General features: G+C 36.8%; 1 protein-coding gene across 4 annotated transcripts in view; it reads left to right on the top strand.

Annotated features, from left to right (window-relative positions):
* The window catches only part of LOC117664724 (uncharacterized), a 127,793-nt gene that overhangs the window by 65,219 nt on the left and 42,653 nt on the right, over positions 1-19,921 (top strand). For all 4 annotated transcript variants that reach the window (XM_034415977.3, XM_034415976.3, XM_034415975.3 and 1 more), the window contains 9 exons: positions 1,582-1,653; positions 8,705-8,809; positions 10,405-10,476; positions 11,840-11,944; positions 13,683-13,751; positions 14,206-14,994; positions 17,001-17,069; positions 18,136-18,207; positions 19,092-19,196. In XM_034415977.3, the coding sequence (XP_034271868.2) occupies positions 1,582-1,653; positions 8,705-8,809; positions 10,405-10,476; positions 11,840-11,944; positions 13,683-13,751; positions 14,206-14,994; positions 17,001-17,069; positions 18,136-18,207; positions 19,092-19,196 (1,458 nt within the window). The remainder of the gene's footprint in view (positions 1-1,581; positions 1,654-8,704; positions 8,810-10,404; positions 10,477-11,839; positions 11,945-13,682; positions 13,752-14,205; positions 14,995-17,000; positions 17,070-18,135; positions 18,208-19,091; positions 19,197-19,921) is intronic.

Genomic DNA, 19,921 nt, shown 5'->3' with positions numbered 1-19,921 from the left:
GAAAAGTGTTTGTGGTGCCTGTCTCCTTCCCCCACTCCCCCAACTCCTTTCCGCCACCACCAGGAGACACTTTTCACTCAGACAGAGACCTGACAGAAACTGGAAGCTTCATCTGCGTGCAAATGGAGCCTTTGAAAACGGCGGAATTCTCTTCCTTTTCAAACACCCCATAGATGCCTATGAGGCCTATGAAAACGGAGGGATTTGCTTCGTTTTGAAATGCCTCATAGGCGCCTATGAGGCCTTTGAATATGAAGTGAATTCCTCTGTTTTCAAAGGCCTCCTAGGCATCTATGGGGTGTTTGAAAAGGAAGAGAATTCCTCCGTTTTCAAAGGCCTCCTAGGCATCTATGGGGCATTTCAAAATGGAGCTAATTCCTTTGTGAAGCTTCCTGTCCCCGTCAAGTCTCTATCTTGGGGAAAAGTGTCCCGGTGATGGTGGAAAGGAGTTGTGGGGGAGGAACAGGATGGCACCTAAGAGCTTCCATCAATTCTCGTCTCCCTCAAAAGTAAAGTAACTGTGGCAGACAGGAGACAGATCTTGTAAGATAAGTGAGTCCAGCATGGTAAAATGGGAGGGAGAAGCAGTTGTGGGGAGATGGGGCAGTGGGAGGGGAGGGAATAGGGGAAATATTGCAGACCTGCAATCGTTCATAAGGATAAATAACTGTTGTGGTGCTGCAACATTCGTAATTTTGGGACTGGCTCATAAACAATAGGGTGCGCTTATCTTGTAACTTCGAACAGGTGCTAAAAGAACACTCGTAACCTGAGGATTAGCTATATTGGTTGCTTCTTGGTTTTCTGCAAGTGCTAAGAACTTGCAGGCATGTGCCATTATTCAAAAAGGATGGAGAGTTAGAAAGCTTAGGAGCAGGGATGTCTGTGACGAGGATCAAAAAAGTCAAGATGAGGACCATGACCATGCAAATGGAGTGCTGCGCCTGTTTTATGTGCAACACGTGTAAAAAGGGAGTGCAGCTGGCATCTTTTTTGCCCTCACCTACCTGTGGACATTCCTACTTCAGGAAAAAGTAGAGGGTCAAAGAATATCAGTCAGCAGCAGGTTTAGAATTTAGAATCATTCTTAAGAAGTCATTAGAATACTAGCATGGAACTTAGAAAATTAGTTTCCAGCTGAGAAAGTTCAATAACTGGGGAGATAAACAAAAGCAGATATAGATTATAAGGAGATATGTGAACTGGGAAAAGTAAGAGGAAAAAATGTATTGGATATGTTCCCTGCCTTGAGTTATTTATAAAAAAATAATAAAGACAGGATATAGATAAATAAGTAAATAATAAACTGAAAGGAGCATACAAATGAAAATGAAAATAAAAATGTTATTTGTTGATTCAGTCTTCTGCGCATTACCACACACATTCCCATTTTTCCAGGATGTGTTTGGGCTATAATTCCTAACATTTGCTATAAATGTGCATTTCTAACATATCTGGAGAATTCCAGGCTCAGGAATATTTGTGTTATTTTTATGCATATTTCTTGAGATGTAAGTAACAGCAGCATCAGTTAGGCTTTCCTGTTCAGCTGGGTTAATTACTTGCTCCTCTGTCTTGCAGAGGATGGAAAAGTTAATCTGAATGACTTGATGGAAGGGGTGAAGAATATGAAGCTCATATTAAGTGCAGGAGGTAAGTCTCTGGGCAATTTGAAATTATAATTCAAATTACAATAAACTGAAGGATAGTCTGGAGTTGCTGTTCGCCAGCTAATGAGTAAAATATTGTTATAGCTTTGATCGATGTAGCAACTGGTGTAAATTTTATACTTTTGTTTTATTTTCTGATTTATGACTGAAATAAAAGTATTATAATTGTGGTTAAGGTGATGAGTTTTTTTGCAAGAATTGGACATTTGCCTTTTTTCAAGTTCCACTCTGGAGTCATTAGGCCAGAGTTTTCAAACTTGGCAGCTTTAAGACTTGTGGACTTCAACTCCCAGAATTCTCCAGCATAGCATAGCTGGCTGGAGAATTCTGGGAGTTGAAGTCTACAAATCTTAAAGCTGCCAAGTTTGAAGACCTCTACATTTGGCAAACCACACACTTCCCTTTTCTCCCCTCCGAGCTACCCTGCTCCAAAGTAGCCCCAAAAGGCAGGAAGTGGGTTTTTCCCAGTGGACTGCCCGCATAAAGTAGATGTTGTCGTCTACTGCTCCTGTGAAATGGTCAGTGGTTCATACTTCTACTAGGGAATGTTGGTCTTGCAGCATAGGTGTAGAGTATAAATTACTAGAGAGGTAACTTTAAAAAAAAAAACTCCTTATGCAGCATATTTTCCATGGAAACATCCTAATTATAATACTTTATAATATAATAAAAAATACAAGTAAAAAAATAAATAATCACAATAAAAATCGTCTCTGCTTTTACTAAAGTGACTTTCAGAGATTTCTGGCTGCAGCCCATAAAATCCAGCATTCTATTGTGTCCAGTCAGATATTGTTAGATTCAGTGATAGAAGAGACGGACACAGTTCTTCAGTAACAATAGCTCTTTAATAGTAGACCAGTACAACCCAACAACCTGCTTGTCTGGCAGTGTCCTCTTTTATAGAGGGCTGCCAGATGGCTTAGTCAATGAGTTTCAAGTATTTTCCAGCCTATTTGGAGGACCTGAGTGAAGCCTGCAGCTCACTTTCTTCCTTATATGGTATATAACAGATATACCTTGGGAAGCTCACAAGGACAAACAGGTGGCAGTAATTATCATCTTCTTTTGTGTTTGAGCAACTGTTGTTAAAATAATCTGCCTGCAGTTCAGGTTCATGGGTACCTGTTGCTCAATTTAGGCATCTTGCTGAGTTGTTCTTAGCAATCATTGTAATGTGTCATGTCTTGTTGCTTTCTTTTCTTCTGGATTTTATTCAAAGCATTGCTGCTAGATTCTTTTTTTTTTTATTATTGAAAAGTTTTACAAAAAAGAAAAAAAAATTCAAATATTTCCCCGCCCCCCTCCCTTCCTTCCCCCCCCTACACACACACCCCGACTTCCTAGAACAAAATACAGGGTAAAAAAATTAACAATCATATGCTAAGCTAAGCTAACTAGCTACAGATTCCTATTCCCCCCTCGACACTTTAACTTGCCTTTTACTTAACTAAATATACATACTCTTAACTTTTCTATTAATTCATAAGCTATTTGATACTTTTTAGTTCAATATTTGTTTTGAATATAATCAATCCATCTTCTCCATGCTGATATATATCTTTCTTGTGAATGAGCTTTCAAATATGCTGAAATTTTCGCCATTTCTGCCAAATTTGCCACTTTTAATATCCATTCTTCAATAGTAGGCAATTCTCCCTTCTTCCAGCATTGCGCCACCAAAAGTCTAGCTGCAGTTATTAAATTTAAAATCAATTTAGTCTCTATAACCGTACAATCTGTGATTATACCAACAAAAACAATTGTGGAGTAAACTTTATCTTCTTTTTAAGAATATTTTGGATAATCCACCATATTTTAATCCAAACTGCTTTAACTTTTTTACAAGTCCACCATATGTGATAATAAGTAGCATCGTCACAATCACATCTCTAACACTTAGATTGCAAATTCAGATACATACAAGCCAACTTTTTAGGATCAAATGCCATCTGTAAAACATTTTATAAAAATTTTCTCTTAAATTTTGTGCTTGTGTAAATTTTACATTTCTAACCCATATTTTTTCCCAAGTTTCCATCATTATTGGTTCCTGAATGTTTTGTGCCCATTTTATCATGCAATCCTTAACTAATTCCGTTTCTGAATCTATTTCTATCAGTATATTATATAATCCTTTATATGCAATTTCCTCTGAAGTTATTGGTCAGTTCAATCCTTCCCTTTGCTCTAATTACAGGAATATTCTCCTCCTGTAAATATCTGTCTATATCTTTACTATTTCTTTGTATAGAATTCTAAAAAAGCTTTTTTAATCATATTTTGTTGATACGGGACGCTCCCATGTGACTCCTCTCCTGCGCAAGCTGCATTGGCTTCCAGTGGACTTCCAGGTGCGCTTCAAGATGTTGGTGATCACCTTTAAAGCGCTCCATGGCTTGGGGCCGGGGTACTTACGGGACCGCCTTCTGCCACCAATAGCCTCCCACCTGCCGGTTCGCTCCCACAGAGAGGGCCTCCTCAGGGTGCCGTCGGCCAGACAATGCCGGCTGGCGACCCCCAGGAGGAAAGCCTTCTCTGTGGTGGCACCTACCCTTTGGAACAATCTACCCCCAGAGATACGAGTGATCTCCGACCTCAGGACTTTTCGTCGGGCCCTAAAAACTTCCTTTTTTCAGTTAGCCGGTCTGTCTTGATTTTAGGGTTGGTTTTTTAAAATTTTGATACTGATTTTAAATTGACAAATTTTAAATTATGGGCCAAATTTATTAATTGTTTTAAATCTGTTTTTAATTGTAATGTTATGTATAAATGTTTTTATTTTGGCTGTTCACTGCCCTGAGTCCGAAAGGAGAAGGGCGGTATAGAAGTTTGAATAATAATAAATAAATAAATAAATAAATAAATAAATAAATAAATAAATAAACCTCTTTACCTTTAAATTCTATCTTCTCTATCGTACGTAGCTTTTGTTTCTTCCTTAACAAGTAGGCTAACCATCTACTTGGTTTATTTGCATTACAAAAAGTATTATGTTTAGCATATTGTAAATTAGTTGCCACTTGGTCTGCCATCAACATATTAAACTGCCCTCGTAACAAATTTATTGTTTCCTTTATTTTCTTATTTGTTGGATTCAGTATGAGTGCCTGCTCTTTCATTTTTATTTCCTCTTCTAAATCCCTCCAAGTTTTTTTTCTTGTCTACGTCTATATTTATTATTCAAATGTATTAAGGTTCCTCTCATATATGCTTTACTTGCATCCCAGACCATTTCCATAGGTGTACCTTTGTTCATATTCATAACAAAAAATTCTTTCATTAGTTTTTTACATTCTTTCACATTTTCCTCATATCTAAACAAATTTTCATTTCACCTCCAAGACCTTCTAGGTCCCTTTTCCTGCTCTAATTCCATCCACACCAGACTATGATCAGATAAAATTCTTGAACATATCTTCGTCTTCTTTACCCTAGAAAAGAAATAATTAGTAATCAATATGAAATCAATCCTGGAAAGGGATTGTCAGAAAAAAAAGTAAAATACTTTTCATCTGGATTTTGTTCTCGCCAAATATCTCTCAACTCCATATCATCCATCATGTCAAAGAAAGATTTGGGCAGTCTTGCACGTTTTTGGATATTTTAAAGTAATCCTTTTTTGTCCTTTTGAGTGTCCAGTACTCCATTCCAATCACCCATTAATATACACGATTTATAATCCCATTGTATTATTTTGGTATGCAAAAACTTGTAGAATTTTTCTTGCTGTTGATTGGGAGCATATACTCCAATTAAAAGTGTTTTCTTCCCCTCTGTTAAAAGTTCAATTGCAATATATCTTCCTTGAGCATCTGCCTCAATTAATTTGGCTGTTAAATCTGTCCTTAGGTATACAACTATACCATTTTTCTTCTCTGGGGCAGATGGAACAAAGTGTGTTCCCAATCTTGAATTTATCAAGTATTTTTGATCTGTCACTCTAATATGTGTTTCTTGCAGACAAATTATATCATTTTTAAACTGTTCCAGATAATGAAATATTCTCTTTCTCTTTTGTGGTGAATTTAAACCATTGACATTCCAAGTCAAAAATTTAGTTGCCATTCTTGGCACCTTGAAGCTTTAAAAGGGCCAGCTGAAGATCGTCCTGCACCCTTCTCTTCGGCCTTGCCCTCCCCCCACCACTGCTTCTGTTTTTGTAGCTTCTTGAGCTTTCATTTGAGTTTGCTGTATCTTTAAATCTTGTTCTTTTTGCTTTGTTGCTGCACAAGTCTGCCTTTGTTCTTGTGGTTCTTCTCTTTTTTCTGCTACTTCCAAAGGTTGATCAGTACCAAAAAGTTGCAATAAATCTTCTTCGATAAGCGGGGTCCTGCAGCTTGTGGCTGTTTACTTTCCTTCTGTCCCTGTATTGCCAGCTCTTCTTTTCTTCTCCTCATTTCCTGAGATGGAGGGCATCCAGCCTTTAATACATTAGTATAAAAATCTCTTGCCTTCCAAATTGTGTTAAACCTTTCTCCCATATAATTCACCACCAGTCCACCTGGAACACCCAATCTAAACTGAATCTGTCGATTTCTAAGTTCATCCACCAAGAAAGCAAACTCCTTTCTGCTTCTCAACATTTTGGGGGGAATTTCTTTCAGCACTAAAACCTCTTGTCCTGCAATTTAAAGTTTATTTTTATAGAAAGCTTGTAAAATTTCATTTCGGGTCCTCCTCATTGTAAAGTAAATCACAATGTTTCTTGGCAATCGATTCTGTCTGGCAAACCAGGAATTAACATGATATATTTTGTCAATTTGTAATGACAGATCTGCTTGTTGCTCCCCAGTTATCTTTGCAAAAGCCTCTGCAAAGATCTCTCTCAAGTTCTCTCGATTGTGTTCTCTCAGACCTCTTACTCTCAGGGCAAATTCCATCGCTCTATACTGTAACATCACCACTTCATCGTCTGCCCTATCCACCTTAGTCTGAACTTCATCCATTTTATTTTCCAAATTCAAATTGGACTGATTAATTTCTTCTACTCTTTCATCCAACAATTCAGTGTGTTTTGCCAGACCCTGAAATCCCATTACTATGTCTTCTCTTATTTCTTTATTCCGAGTTTGTATAACTTCTTTAATTTCAGCCATTTCTTCAGACACTCCCTTAATTTTCCCCTCTAAAAAAGAAGTTTTTTGCTTCAAAGCATCCTGTAGAACTTCCAAAGTCAATATTTGTGGGTTTGAAGTAGACAAAGATTGTAATTTTGATAGTTGTGCTGGCGATCCTCCAGCACTTTTAAAGCCAGATTTTATTTGCTTAGAAACCATTTTTAGCTTTCAATTTATACTTCCTACAGCAACCAAATCAATAAGTCCAAATGTTTTTAAATCTTTTGTAAGTATTATAGTTTATTTAAAGTCCAAACTGTAGTCTTTCCACTTTAAATCTTTCTTTCTTTGGTGTAGAATCCAATAATCTTAAACAGCCTTAGAAGCCTTAGAAACGCTAACGATGTTAACTATCACTTTCACTATAACTTTCACTTTCACGCCATGTTACAGTTCAGGCGCCATTTTTGCTTTCGTTTTAAAAGTCTTAGAAGAAAGAAGTATAGACACAGAGTTAAAGTTCAGTACTTGCAGTTGCTAGGACTCCTGTTTTTGTTCTGCCTGCTTTGAGATTATTTTGAATCTGAATGTTGATTGTAGGGGTGGTCGCGGCGTCTTGTTCTGCTTGAAGCAGAAAAGCCTCGGATTCAGTCGAACTATCAGGGAACTCTCACCCTCCAAGCCCCAGAATTGCTCCTAGGGCTTTTGGGGAGCTCTACCTTAGTCCGGCTGGTCGCCTTCCTCTCTTCTCCCGAGGGGAAGGTTTCCAAGCCACCAGACAGCTGATTTGCGCTGTCTTGGCAGTTTTAACGAAATCGCGGGGCTGATGGTCCAAAAGGAGCGTCTGTCAGCGCCTGCAGTGCCATCGGAAGCGTAATCACTGCTAGATTCTTTTTAATGTAGAAATTAATTCTTAACAGGTGCATATTAGAAAAAATAAATCAGGGTCTATCACTCTGATCTTGAAAAAGTGGTGCTAAATTTTAAGATTTCTGATTCCAATCACTAGCAGGAACAGGAATCAAGACACTTTAGAGATTAATTTGAATACAGCAGTAGGTAGAAACTTACTGTTCCCTCCTAAAACTTAGTTTTAGGAAGGAAGAGTAAGCTATATACTTCTGATTTTGATGAGTTTATTAATGATCCTATATTATCCTATAAGCATAGATTAATAGTATGCTTTTTTAATTTTATTCTCACTGACATTGTAATATATTGTAACTTTGTTGCTTGTATCCTTACGATTTATATTGATATTGATTGTTTCCTGATTTCTTACTTTGACAAAGGGTTGCCTATAAGTACAACCCTTAACTATCATTCAGTTTTGTACCTTATGATTCTTGATGAATGTATCGTTTCTTTTATGTACATTGAGAGCATATGCACCAGGGGTGGGTTCTACTTACCTTTACTACCAGTTTGCAACGGGATTGCGCGTGCGCGCTTGCTGTGCTAACACGTTTGCCTTGCTTCTGCACATGTGCAGATCACCGATGACAACATCCGGGGCAGTGGGCGGGGCCTCCCGCCGGTTTTACTACCGGTTCTTGTGAACCGGTCCAAACCGGGAGCAACCCACCACTCATATGCACCAAGACAAATTCCTTGTGTATCCAATCACACTAGGCCAAAAAAAAAATTCTATTCTATTCAATTCTATATATGACATATAGTTAACTAGACAGTCAGGATATCATGTCTGGTACAGTATTAGAGCTGCAACACAACCTTGAAAATAAGCCTATGCAGAAGGATACTCACCCATCTACCTACTTCTACTAATTTTAATCCTTGGCTAAAGGTGGGGAACCATCTAGTGAAATGGTTTGTTTTCTCAATCCAGGGTGGTAGGTTTGGGGAGTTGAAGGGTGGCAGAAACCACCAGGCCAGTCGGTAATGATGTACTAATGCTTATGAAATACAAATCTTGGATTGTGACATTGGATGGTTTTTGTAAATTGATATCAGGGCAAGTGGTTGAAACTGATGAATTGAGTTCCAGCCTGACAAGAATGGGCCTCAATATAACAGAAGAAGAAATTCAAGAGGCTCTGAAGCCCCTTACTCTTGATGGTAAGTTGAATGGAAAAGGCTGTTATAGCAAGGATGAACACTTTGAAGGGTGTATGCACCTGCCAGACACTGACCCTGGAAATTCCCCCTCCCCAAGACTTTTTAATTCAGCAAATTCAGCAGCCCAGTTTTTAAAACAAAATTATAAGCAAAATTATTCTGTTACTCAGTTAATGAATATATTAACAAGAATTCCCATATTGAGAAAAACGATCTAATCCTTTCAAACTCATCCCTTTGTAGATCCATTCCAAACTCTTCAAGGATTTCAAAGCCAGAAACAAAATGGCTGGCCCAGAATTAATGAATGAGCCAGGAAACTACGCAGCTTCCAACACTCATTTTACTAACATGACATCTAATCTGCTATTTGTTTCCAACTCCCACTGTATTTCTTGGTATCTGAAGAAAGAAATCAGATGCAAAGATTTGGCACTTTACTAACAAGCAATCCAGGGGTGAATTCTATTTACCTTTACTACCGGTTTGCAACGGGAGCGCACGTGCATGTTCAGCTGACCCATGATGATGTCCTGGCGGGTGGGCGGAGCCTCCCGCTGGTTTTTACTACTGGTTCTATAGAACCGGACTGAATCGGGAACAACCCACCACTGAAGCAATCTAACAGTTTTACAACAGATAGACTATCCAGAGCAACTTATGAGTATATGCTTTGTATTCTTGGGATTGACTTAAAAAGACATAGCTAAACTATAAAATTACTGAGTGGCTCTGGAATGTGACCTTATTTAGTTCAGAGAACAATCCATCTGAACAGACAAATGACTGAACAGATCTGTATCTGGAGAGATGCTTCCCTTAACCTGCCTTACTTGATTAGTGAGTAGCAGATTTCTATAATAGCTTCCAGGCTATTATAGAGCCAATACAAAAACCCAACAATAGAAAGAAGCTGCTGAAATCTCTTTATTGGCATAATCAATGCAATAAAGAGATTTCAGCAATTCCTTTCTATTATTGGATACAGACAGCATTTGGGACAGAGATTTGTCCCCAAATTACACACACACAAAGTATTTTCTTGAGAGGACACAGTTCTGTCTTGGCTTCCTACACTAAACTTTCTCCACCTTCCTCAGTCAAAGCTGGAAATCAGAAATTGGGGCATGGTTTCTTTGCTGAGATCTTCTCTTGCCTCCCTGCTCTGTTCTCATTCTATAGGATGGGCAAGCTGTAGCTTGCTAACATCAGCTTTTAGCAGCCACAGTCAACTTGGCTAGTGTTGCAAGCTACTGGAATTTATAATTCATGAATATCTGGAACTGATTAATACTTTCCTATCAGTTTCCACATCTGAGATTAATGAGAACATTCCTTTTGTCTCTGATATTTCACATGTACCACTCATCAGATAGGATCTGCTAGTGGCACCCTATCTTTCTAGCTGGTATTTTCTATCAACAAACCAATAACTTAGAAGTTTGAAGTCAATACTGAACTGAAGAACTGCTTGGCTGCCTTTAAAGAAACTGGGCAGAAGAAAAATTCCCATGTTTTTTTCATTCCTTCTTCTTCCCTTCTCCCCTATTCCAATTTCCTTGATGCTCCTCATACTATTTACATTTTGTGTGCAGGTAATGACAAAGTGGATATGAAGAATGTATTGCAGAACATTATGCTCATGAAACGGCCTTTTAAACTGGAAAGTAAGCTGAATCAGGGGTTTGGAATGCATGCTTTATCTATCTTGTCTTTACATTTCCTTATTTCCTTTTTAAAAAATAAAGTTTCTCTTTTTAAACTATGGAGAAGCATTCCATCACTTAATAATTCCTTCCATCCCTTGCTCCTTCCTCAATATTTACTCTCACTATCAAACCAGTGTCTGGATGCCTCATGAAATAATTGATTTAATAGAACAATCTCATGTAAAAAAAATTGCAAAAGTTAAAAGCATTGAAACAATCCTCAGCAGAGATAAAGCATGTGAAGCTTTTGAAATTCAAAAACTAAAAGACCATTTTCTTAAAAAATTGTTTTAACTTAGAACTGAAAAGACAATACATAACTTTTGAAAACCTGAACATCATACACTTCATCTGCTTATATACTTTATGCAAAACACTGTTATTAATTTTAAATTTAGATTCTTATCTTGAAAATTTGTAATTGACGAAAATCAATTTATAAAAAGATGGGTGAGGAAGCAAATACTGATGAATAATAATATTAAAAATAATTTAATTTTTTTCCTAAATGGGGTAATACTTTGGTCCTGATATTGTGCATTTTTGTAGTATAGTAGCCCCTCTCTGGAAACTGAAGGTCAATTGATAACCTCCCTCCCACAAGGATGATATGCTGTTGTTTTACAGCTAACATCATCATCTAATTTTTTAAACAGATTTTTGTTCATGTTATGGAAATAGAGCCCAGACTTTGCTGAATATCTATTTCTTCCTCTTTTTTTCTGTTTTGCTTTTGAGAATAAGAGAATAAACAGATGAAGTAAATGTAGTTAAACTATTTTTTTTAAAAAAACCATTGAAATGAACTGAAAAAGCTTATTGGATGAGAAGTTAAGGTTTTCAAGGGAAGAAAACCAAGACAATTGCCTTTGTAGAGCACCTTTGGAATATGCATAAAGAATTGAATATAGCACATAATAACATATAGAAGTAGACCCAAAGGTGCTTTTTCAAGAGGCAACTAAACTTTCTGGTTTTTCTTTGAAGACATTTTGCTTCTCATTCACTTCTCACTCTTCATCTGAAGAAGCTTCTTGGATGTGAAGCAAAACGTCTTCAAAAAGAACTCCATAAAGTCCAGTTGCCTCTTGAAAAAGCACTTTTGGTACAACCATTACCTGGATGACTGAAAATCTCCATAGACATTTAGGCATATAGAAGTAGACTAAACAGTATTTTGCCCAGGGTCATGATAGTTAAATTATGTTCATTTTCTTTTTAGTACAGGTATTTTAAACAAAATAAGTTTATTTCTCTTTTTCTGTGCTTGAAATAAGTAGGAGCTAAACCTATCTTTGGTCTCCTTTTTCTGCACATGCAGGAGACAGGATTGATATTCAAGATCTGAACAGGATTCTGACCTCTGCAGGCGTTCAACTCACAGAAGCAGAATTCCAGGAAGCCTTGGCAACTACCCCAATAGATAGTAAGTATTTACTTTGCCAATACTTTTCTGAAATGCTTACAAAATCACAGAACCATAAAGTTGAAATAGATGGTATAGGTAGGCTACTGAGAAAAACACTCTGAGATTAAAACATCTATTTTCAACTCCTATGTGATATGTCCCACAATTTGCAAGCTCAGAAACATTAGTACAGATAACATTATACTACTGTAATATGATGGCAAAAAAAATATATCAAAATTCAGCAGTTCAAGCTTTTTTAAATGAAAGAAGCAAATGGGTATTTACGTTCCTGCTTGACTTAACAAAGTAATTTTAATTATCTGCCAACACACACATACTCTATGTAAAAAGAAACATGCAAAAATTATAGTTCCATCTGATTCAAGCATATCAATATTATACCACTGAATTTTAAGGATATTTCTTAGCCAGAAAGGAGTTACTAAGTCCTGCCTTAATACTAGTAGAGATAGGTCAGTGGCTATGTTTCACTTGAGGCCTATTGAACCTATCAGACACTATCAACCTATCAGATACTATCATTTGGGGGTACAACAATGAATCCAAAGGCAAGGCTCTGATTGGTTAGTTCACTGACAGAATGGGAAATTGCTTTGCTTGAAATTGATGCAAAGCTGCAAATTTCACCTGACCAGCAGGAAGCTATTTCCTTTTGTCACATGGTTATAGTTGATGATGACATAGGAAGAGAAGCAGGGATGGAAAAAACAGAAATGGTATTCCTTGTAGAATTAAGGAAGGAGGGGAGGGTACAAGACAGACAGAATGAAAACTAAATAAGTTCCTTTCCCCACAATACCTCAAGACATGTAGGCTTTTATCTGAAATCTATAGTTTGTACATATTTTTGCATGCACTATTCGAATTGAATGACAGTGGCTATATCTGTGTTAGCAACTGGTCATGGTTATGCATGAACTGGGTTAGAAGATGATAGCTGCATTTCAAGGCAGATGAACAGGAACTGGAAGTGAAGGGAAAATTGGTTGGCGGAAGAATATTTTTATCTTTTGCTATTTGTGGCCTTTTGTCAGGCCAGTGATGGCTTTGCAAGGATAAGCATAATATGCAAATTGTCTTCATATTTGTTATTGCATAAGTATTGCATGCTATTGGAAAACCAGAAAACTGCCTATAATTTCAGAATGCTTTTTCTAAATCGTGGGGTAAAATAATTCTTCAATCAGGTTTATTTTATGTACAACTTTCAGATGTTCATAACATTTCTTTTGCAAAGGCATGTTTAGTTTGAGGAATTTATATATCCAGTGCCTGTGTATTGTATGCTATAACATAGCAGTCCTCCTCAGGATATACTTTCTTTGGATACACGGCCCTTGAGCCCCATGACACACAGACAGCAATTAGCATTCCAGGGATATGTTGGCTAGGGTACTTCAAACTATCAAGATCTATTCTGGTCTTTGACTGTAATAAACGTTTGATTTTATTTGATTTGAAATATCAGGATCCCATTTCTTATGACTAGAAAAAAACATTATGCGTCTTTTAATTTCTAAAGCCTACTTAAGTCTCTTGAGAAGTAGTATTCTTTGTGCTTTCAAAAGTTCATTAAAATATTAAAATATAAGATATTTATTTTTATATATCTATTTTTTATTTATTTTTTGTCTACTATCTCATTAAAAAAATAGGATCCAAACTGTGTATTGCTATAAATCCTCATGGACTCTCTCAGCAACACCTCTTTTGGTTTTTTGTTTCCTCTTAGTTGAAGGGAAAGTAAACTTAGGAGAATTTATCAAGTCGGTGAGGGCAGTTCAGCCATATCCTCAGCCTGGTAAGTTAATAAACTGATTAATAATGAACTGAGGTAAAAGAACACAAAAATAATTGTGTATTTTTGTTGCTATTGTGCTACATGTGACCACTTTGAATTATACAGCCAATTGACTTTGGTTTGTATATGAAACAATGTGCTGCGGAAGGCCCTTCATTGATTCCTGTGTGGAAATAAAATGGAGAGCTTCTCCAACAAGCTTTAATATACAGGTATATGATAGGTATAGATGTAGATATAGTTATACAGATTTTTAAAAATAAAATAGAATTGAGAGATTTTTGTATCTATGGATATTACACCAGTAAAATAGGAATTTAGCAGTTTCAAAGTTAGCTCTCCCTCCCTTTCTAGTATTCTCTCCGTTCTGGGTCTCCCTTATTAAATGAAAGCACAGTTACTAAAATGCTGTATTTTTTTTAATTTCATCTCTATTTTTCCTGTTGGCCTTTAGAAGAAGAAACCATTGCTTTTCTAGAAGAGAAGGTTGTTATTCAAGAAGAGGAAGAGGAGATTCCTGTTGAGGAAGAGAAAGTTGCTGCTGCTGAGGAAGAGGAAATTCCTGTTGACGAAGAGAAAGTTGCTGCCGCTGAGGAAGAGGAGATTCCTGTTGAGGAAGAAAAAGTTGCTGCCGCTGAGGAAGGGGAGATTCCTGTTGAGGAAGAGAAAGTTGCTGCCGCTGAGGAAGAGGAGATTCCTGTTGAGGAAGAGAAAGTTGCTGCTGCTGAGGAAGAGGAGATTCCTGTTGAGGAAGAGAAAGTTGCTGCCGCTGAGGAAGAGGAGATTCCTTTTGAGGAAGAGAAAGTTGCTGCCGTTGAGGAAGAGGAGATTCCTATTGAGGAAGAGAAGATTCCTGCTGAGGAAGAGAAAGTTGCTGCTGCTGAGGAAGAGGAGGTTCCTGTTGAGGAAGAGAAGATTCCTGTTGAGGAAGAGAAAGTTGCTGCCGCTGAGGAAGAGAAAGAGAAGATTCCTGTTAGCGAGGAGAAAGTTGCTGCCTCTGAGGAAGAGGAAGAGAAGATTTCCAATGAGAAAGATACAACTGCTGCCCAGGAAGAGGAAGAGAAGATATGTATTAAAGAAGAGAAAAATGCTTCTCAAGAAGAGGAAGAGAAAGAGAAAGAGAAAATTGCTGCCCAGGAAGAAAAGGTTGCTGTTGAAGAACTGGGTGCCATTTTAGCCAATAAGGGCATTTCTCTGAGGGACGAAGAACTGGAAGAGGCCTTGATAAAGGCAAAAGTAAATGGTTGGTATTTATATTCTGACTTTTGGTTCAGAGGTACTCAAATTGCTAGCAAGATAAATTATAAAGCAATCTTACAATCCCCCAAATGTGTTGGATTATGGCTCCCATCATCTCAGTGATGGGGAAGGGTACTTTAAATATAAAAACAGTCCTTCTTGATTGTTTTGCAACCCTAGCACTCCCAAAGCTATCTCTATTGCAATTTGAAAGCAAATTTCTGATTTTCAGTAATACCATTTTTTTGCTTTCATGCTTCAAAAATCCAAAACAATAAAAAAGGAAACAGCTGAAATTTTCTATTCCAATTATATCAGACCACCAGTGTCATGTCACTTGTGAAGCTCAGGGAGCCACAAAAATATAAGTAAATGGCTACGAATATTTGTCTGTCTACACATACACACAAACATACCCAGGACCGTTTTCTTCATCTAAAAATCAGCCTGCCTTATCAGATTGTTATCAGATCCAGGCAGAAAAAGGAGTTGAAGCTAGGCAGGGTTACTTTTCAATAATTGTGCTGGAACTCTGAAACAATCTCATATGGAGATCAGTTTGGCCTCCTCCTATTAGCATTCAGACAAATCTGTTTCAGAAGATATTTTAACTAGACTGGATAATTTGTGAATAGTTGTATTTATGAGTGATTTTGTTTTCTGAGTTGTTCATTTTATTATTACTTGAATTGTGATTTTATGTTGACTATGTTTAAATTGACCAAATCTGTTTTAAATTACTTTTCTATATCATGTTAACTGCTGAAAGTCATTCATATTGTGGTGGATATGAATGTAATAAAAGTGTGGCCTCTAATTACAACTCACCCTTTGTAAGTGAAAAAATGTGCTTAAGAAGGAAGTGGACTTCAAAAGGTAAAATTGTTAAACATCAATATAATTTTTTTTAAAAGAAGTAATCTGGAGAAAACTAATATTAGACTATGTCAAGCCTGATTCTGGAGGCAAGGGAGACTCCAGGCATTAAATCATAAACCATTTGGAGATGTAGCCTGGAAACTGTTTAATTTGAGGAGAGCTTCACTAATGTAGATGACCCTCACTCTGTCAACGACCTTGGAGTACTCATATCTAATGATCTAAGTGCGAAAGTCCACTGTAACAACATCGCCAAAAAGGCATTAAGAGTTGTAAATCTAATTTTGCGTAGCTTCTTCTCCAGTAATATCACACTACTAACCAGAGCATACAAAACATTTGCTAGACCAATTCTCAAATACAGCTCATCAGTCTGGAACCCACACTGCATACCGGACATTAATAAAATTGAACGTGTCCACAAATATTTCACAAGAAGAGTCCTCAACTCCTCTGCTCGCAACAAAATACCTTATGCCACCAGACTTGAAATTCTGAACTTAGAAAACTTAGAACTACGCCACCTTCAGTATGACCTAAGCGTAGCTCATAAAATTTTCTGCTACAATGTCCTACCTGTCAATGACTATTTCAGCTTCAATCACAACAATACACAAGCACACAATAGATACCAACTTAAAGTGAACCACTCCAAACTCGATTGCAGAAAATATGACTTCAGCAACAGAGTGGTCAATGCCTGGAATGCACTACCTGACTCTGTGGTTTCTTCCCCAAACCCCAAAAACTTTAACCTTAGACTGTCTACTGTTGACCTCACCCCATTCCTAAGAGGTCTGTAAGGGGCGTGCATAAGAACACCAGCATGCCTACCATCTCTGTCCTAAAGTTTCCTCTATTCGTATCTATTTTATGTATTCAATTCATGCTTATACTTACATATATTACCTAATACATTCTTGACAAATAAATAAAATAAGTAAACAAATAAATAAAAATGCCCAATGTAACATGAAGCCACTCTGAACATCCTCTAAATTACCTTGCTGTGGAAAGGAAAAGAAGGCAATGTTTCTAACATCTTTTCATTGTCGGCCATTTGTAAATCACTGCAAGAATTGTGAGAACATTTTGCTGCTGCAACTTTTCTTTCTTTTTTTCCCCTTACAGTTGATGGGACAGTGAACCTCTGTAACTTTTTCAAGGCAATTCATGAGATTCAAGGGCCACCTCCAGATGGTAAGCTGAAAGACAACATAAAATATACTATATGCTTATTTTCTAGACACACTCTTAAGCTCGTTTTGCACTTTTATGTTGCCTTTGATCCAAACAGCAAAGGACTGCCTGTAAAAATTTTATTCCAAATATTGCTGTCCTCCCTGGAATATTTTATGGCTCATTGACTGCAGTGACACTTGCTTAAGTAGAGAAGGAATTTATTTATTTATTATTTATTTATTTATTTATTTATTTATTTATTTATTTATTTATTTATTTGGTTCGATTTATATGCTGCCCTTTTCTGGAGACTCGGGGCGGCTTACAATGCGTTAAGCAATAGCCTTCATACTTTTGTATATACCTGCTTAGTAGGGCTTTCGGGGGGCCCCTAAGCGGTGTTCTTTTTTATACAAAGTCAGCTTATTGCCCCCACTTATTGCAGGCAGACACAATGTTTTTCAGTTAAATCAATTCGTGTAAGGAAGAAATCTACAGGTATATGCAAACTGGTTCCAAATGTGGACTTGCATGACAAAAAGTGAGCCATTTTATGAATATGAAAAAATGAGCCAAAACAATAATAATAGATTGATGTCTATTATACAATAGACAATAATAATAGATGTGCTTGCAATGTTGTATAGGATTTGTGACTATTTTGACAGGACATGTGAGTGGGAAGATCTATGACCTTTCATTTCGTATCATACTTCCTTGTACATTTCTGGGGTTCTTCAACCTAACTCCATTAACTTCTAGTTGGAACTGGGATTAAAACTCAAAGAGATAAGGTGGGAAAGAGTTTATCCCTCTTTGCTATAGACTCTTTTGCTATGAAAAAGTAAATGTTTTATACCATGCATAAATGTATGAACAAATGTGATTTTCTAATCTTCCAATATACAGTAGTATGTATTCTAGGTGATTTTCTTTCTTCTGAAACCTGCCTAGTATTCTAAATGCTTCAAAAAATGTTCTGAATCTCCATTCCATTGAGTCATTCCTTCCCTCCCTCCCTCTATCTTTATCTTGCTATCTCCCCTGTATCTTCTTGTTCTTACGTTTCCTTTCTTTCTTACAGCAACAAAAAAGGATGAAGGCTTAGAAGAGCCAAAGGGAGAGAAAACCGTTCCAATAATCTCCCAAATAACAGGTAGTAAAAATGAGGCTGATTAAAAAGGGGCAAGTTCAGAGAGGGAAATAACACTAAGTCTTCACATTCGTGCACATATCTGGACCCATATAAACCATTGTTACTCTTTGTGGTAAACCTCAATCAAAAACTGGAGCACACAGAACAGTAACATTTCCTTAATCAAAATAATACTAACAGAATAAATAATAAGGCTGTGCTCCCAGTTATCATCTCCTGAATGGACTATTATAATGTACACTACATGGGGCTGCTCTTGATTGTCACTCACTCAAATTACCCAACCTCAGGTACATCATCCTTTCTCTCAAAAATTTGTCATTCTGAAAAAAAAAAGTCTTGTGGAGGTGACCTACTATTCCAACAAAATTTGAAAATAAAACACAAACTTGAACTTTCTTTTTCTGTAGTAAATAATACTTTTAAAATAATACTGCATACATGTTCCTGCACACAAATACATACACACACAAGCAAATAACTTTCATTTCCAAATTTTCACATTCTCATGAAAATTCTTCCTTTCCCATAAACAAGTGTGTTCAAAGTTTTCAGAATTTCACGAATTTTCACTTCTATAATTATTAGGAAATGCTATGTTTATTTTTCTTTTAAGGAATAGGGATTCTATTTTCTGAGCAGCTACAATTTAACCTGGTGTCAGAATTTGGACTGGAATTACAATGAGCTCTGCTACCCTTAATGGAAGTTGTTCAGGTGTAGATCATATGCAGTGCTTCGCAAACATTTTGTTTACAGAAAGCACCCTAATAAGAAAAGCATCCTCATTTACAGAAGTAGAGGCCAGAAGTCTCAAAGAATAAAAAATTAATAAAACGTTTTCTTTTATTGCCTTTTTCTTTTATGTATTTTTTCTTTTGCAGAAAATAAAGTTGATATTGACAGCTTGGATGAAGTCTTGGAAGAAATGGGAATCTATTTAACCAACAGACAACTATATGAGGCATTTAAACACATTTCAATAGATGGTTGGTTTCTTAATTCATTTGAACAGAGTAGTTGGTATCTATCCTTTGATTTTTATTCCACAAAATAATTCTTATGGTTTTACAAAAAGAGAAGACTTTAGAGGATAGGTAAAGTACTTGTGCTGTAACTCACCCAGGTAAACAACCAAATCCTTGCATGAAAATGAATTTGCAGTGTATATAATTCAGCCACTATCTTTACGGGCCAAATACAGGATGTATGGAAACTCACAAAATGAAAATATCAATCCATAGTTCATTATGACTGGGGGGGGGATCACGATGGAAGAGCATTTTACATTTATTTGCATGACAACTGTCAAGCTCCAAGTAAGAATTATGAAAATATTCCTATAGACTAAATTTGAATTTTATTTAAGGGTAGGTGAGTACAGAGGAGTCATTGATTCAATTCAGGAATTGTTTACTCTATCTTTGATCTTTTTGGTATAGTATCTATTGTTGTTTCCTTGTTTTTGCTTATTGCCTTACATTTTTCAAGAGGCAACTGGACTTTCAGGGGTGGGGGGTTTGAAGACGTTTTGCTTCTTATCCAAGAAACTTCTTCAGCTTCCTAACCCTAACCTCTTGAAAAAGCACCTTTGGGACAACCATGATCTGGATGACTAAGAATCTCCAGAGACATTTATTGTGCTACACTTATTCCCAACTGTCCATTTGGGAGCAATGAATGCAATATACATTACCATATTGTTGAGTTCCGC

The sequence above is a fragment of the Pantherophis guttatus genome, chromosome 4 (assembly GCF_059756535.1).
Source record: "Pantherophis guttatus breed Tessera chromosome 4, ASM5975653v1, whole genome shotgun sequence".
NCBI classification, from domain to species: domain Eukaryota; kingdom Metazoa; phylum Chordata; class Lepidosauria; order Squamata; family Colubridae; genus Pantherophis; species Pantherophis guttatus.
Note: the sequence above shows the minus strand (reverse complement) of the source record. Positions and strands in the feature narration are given on the sequence as shown.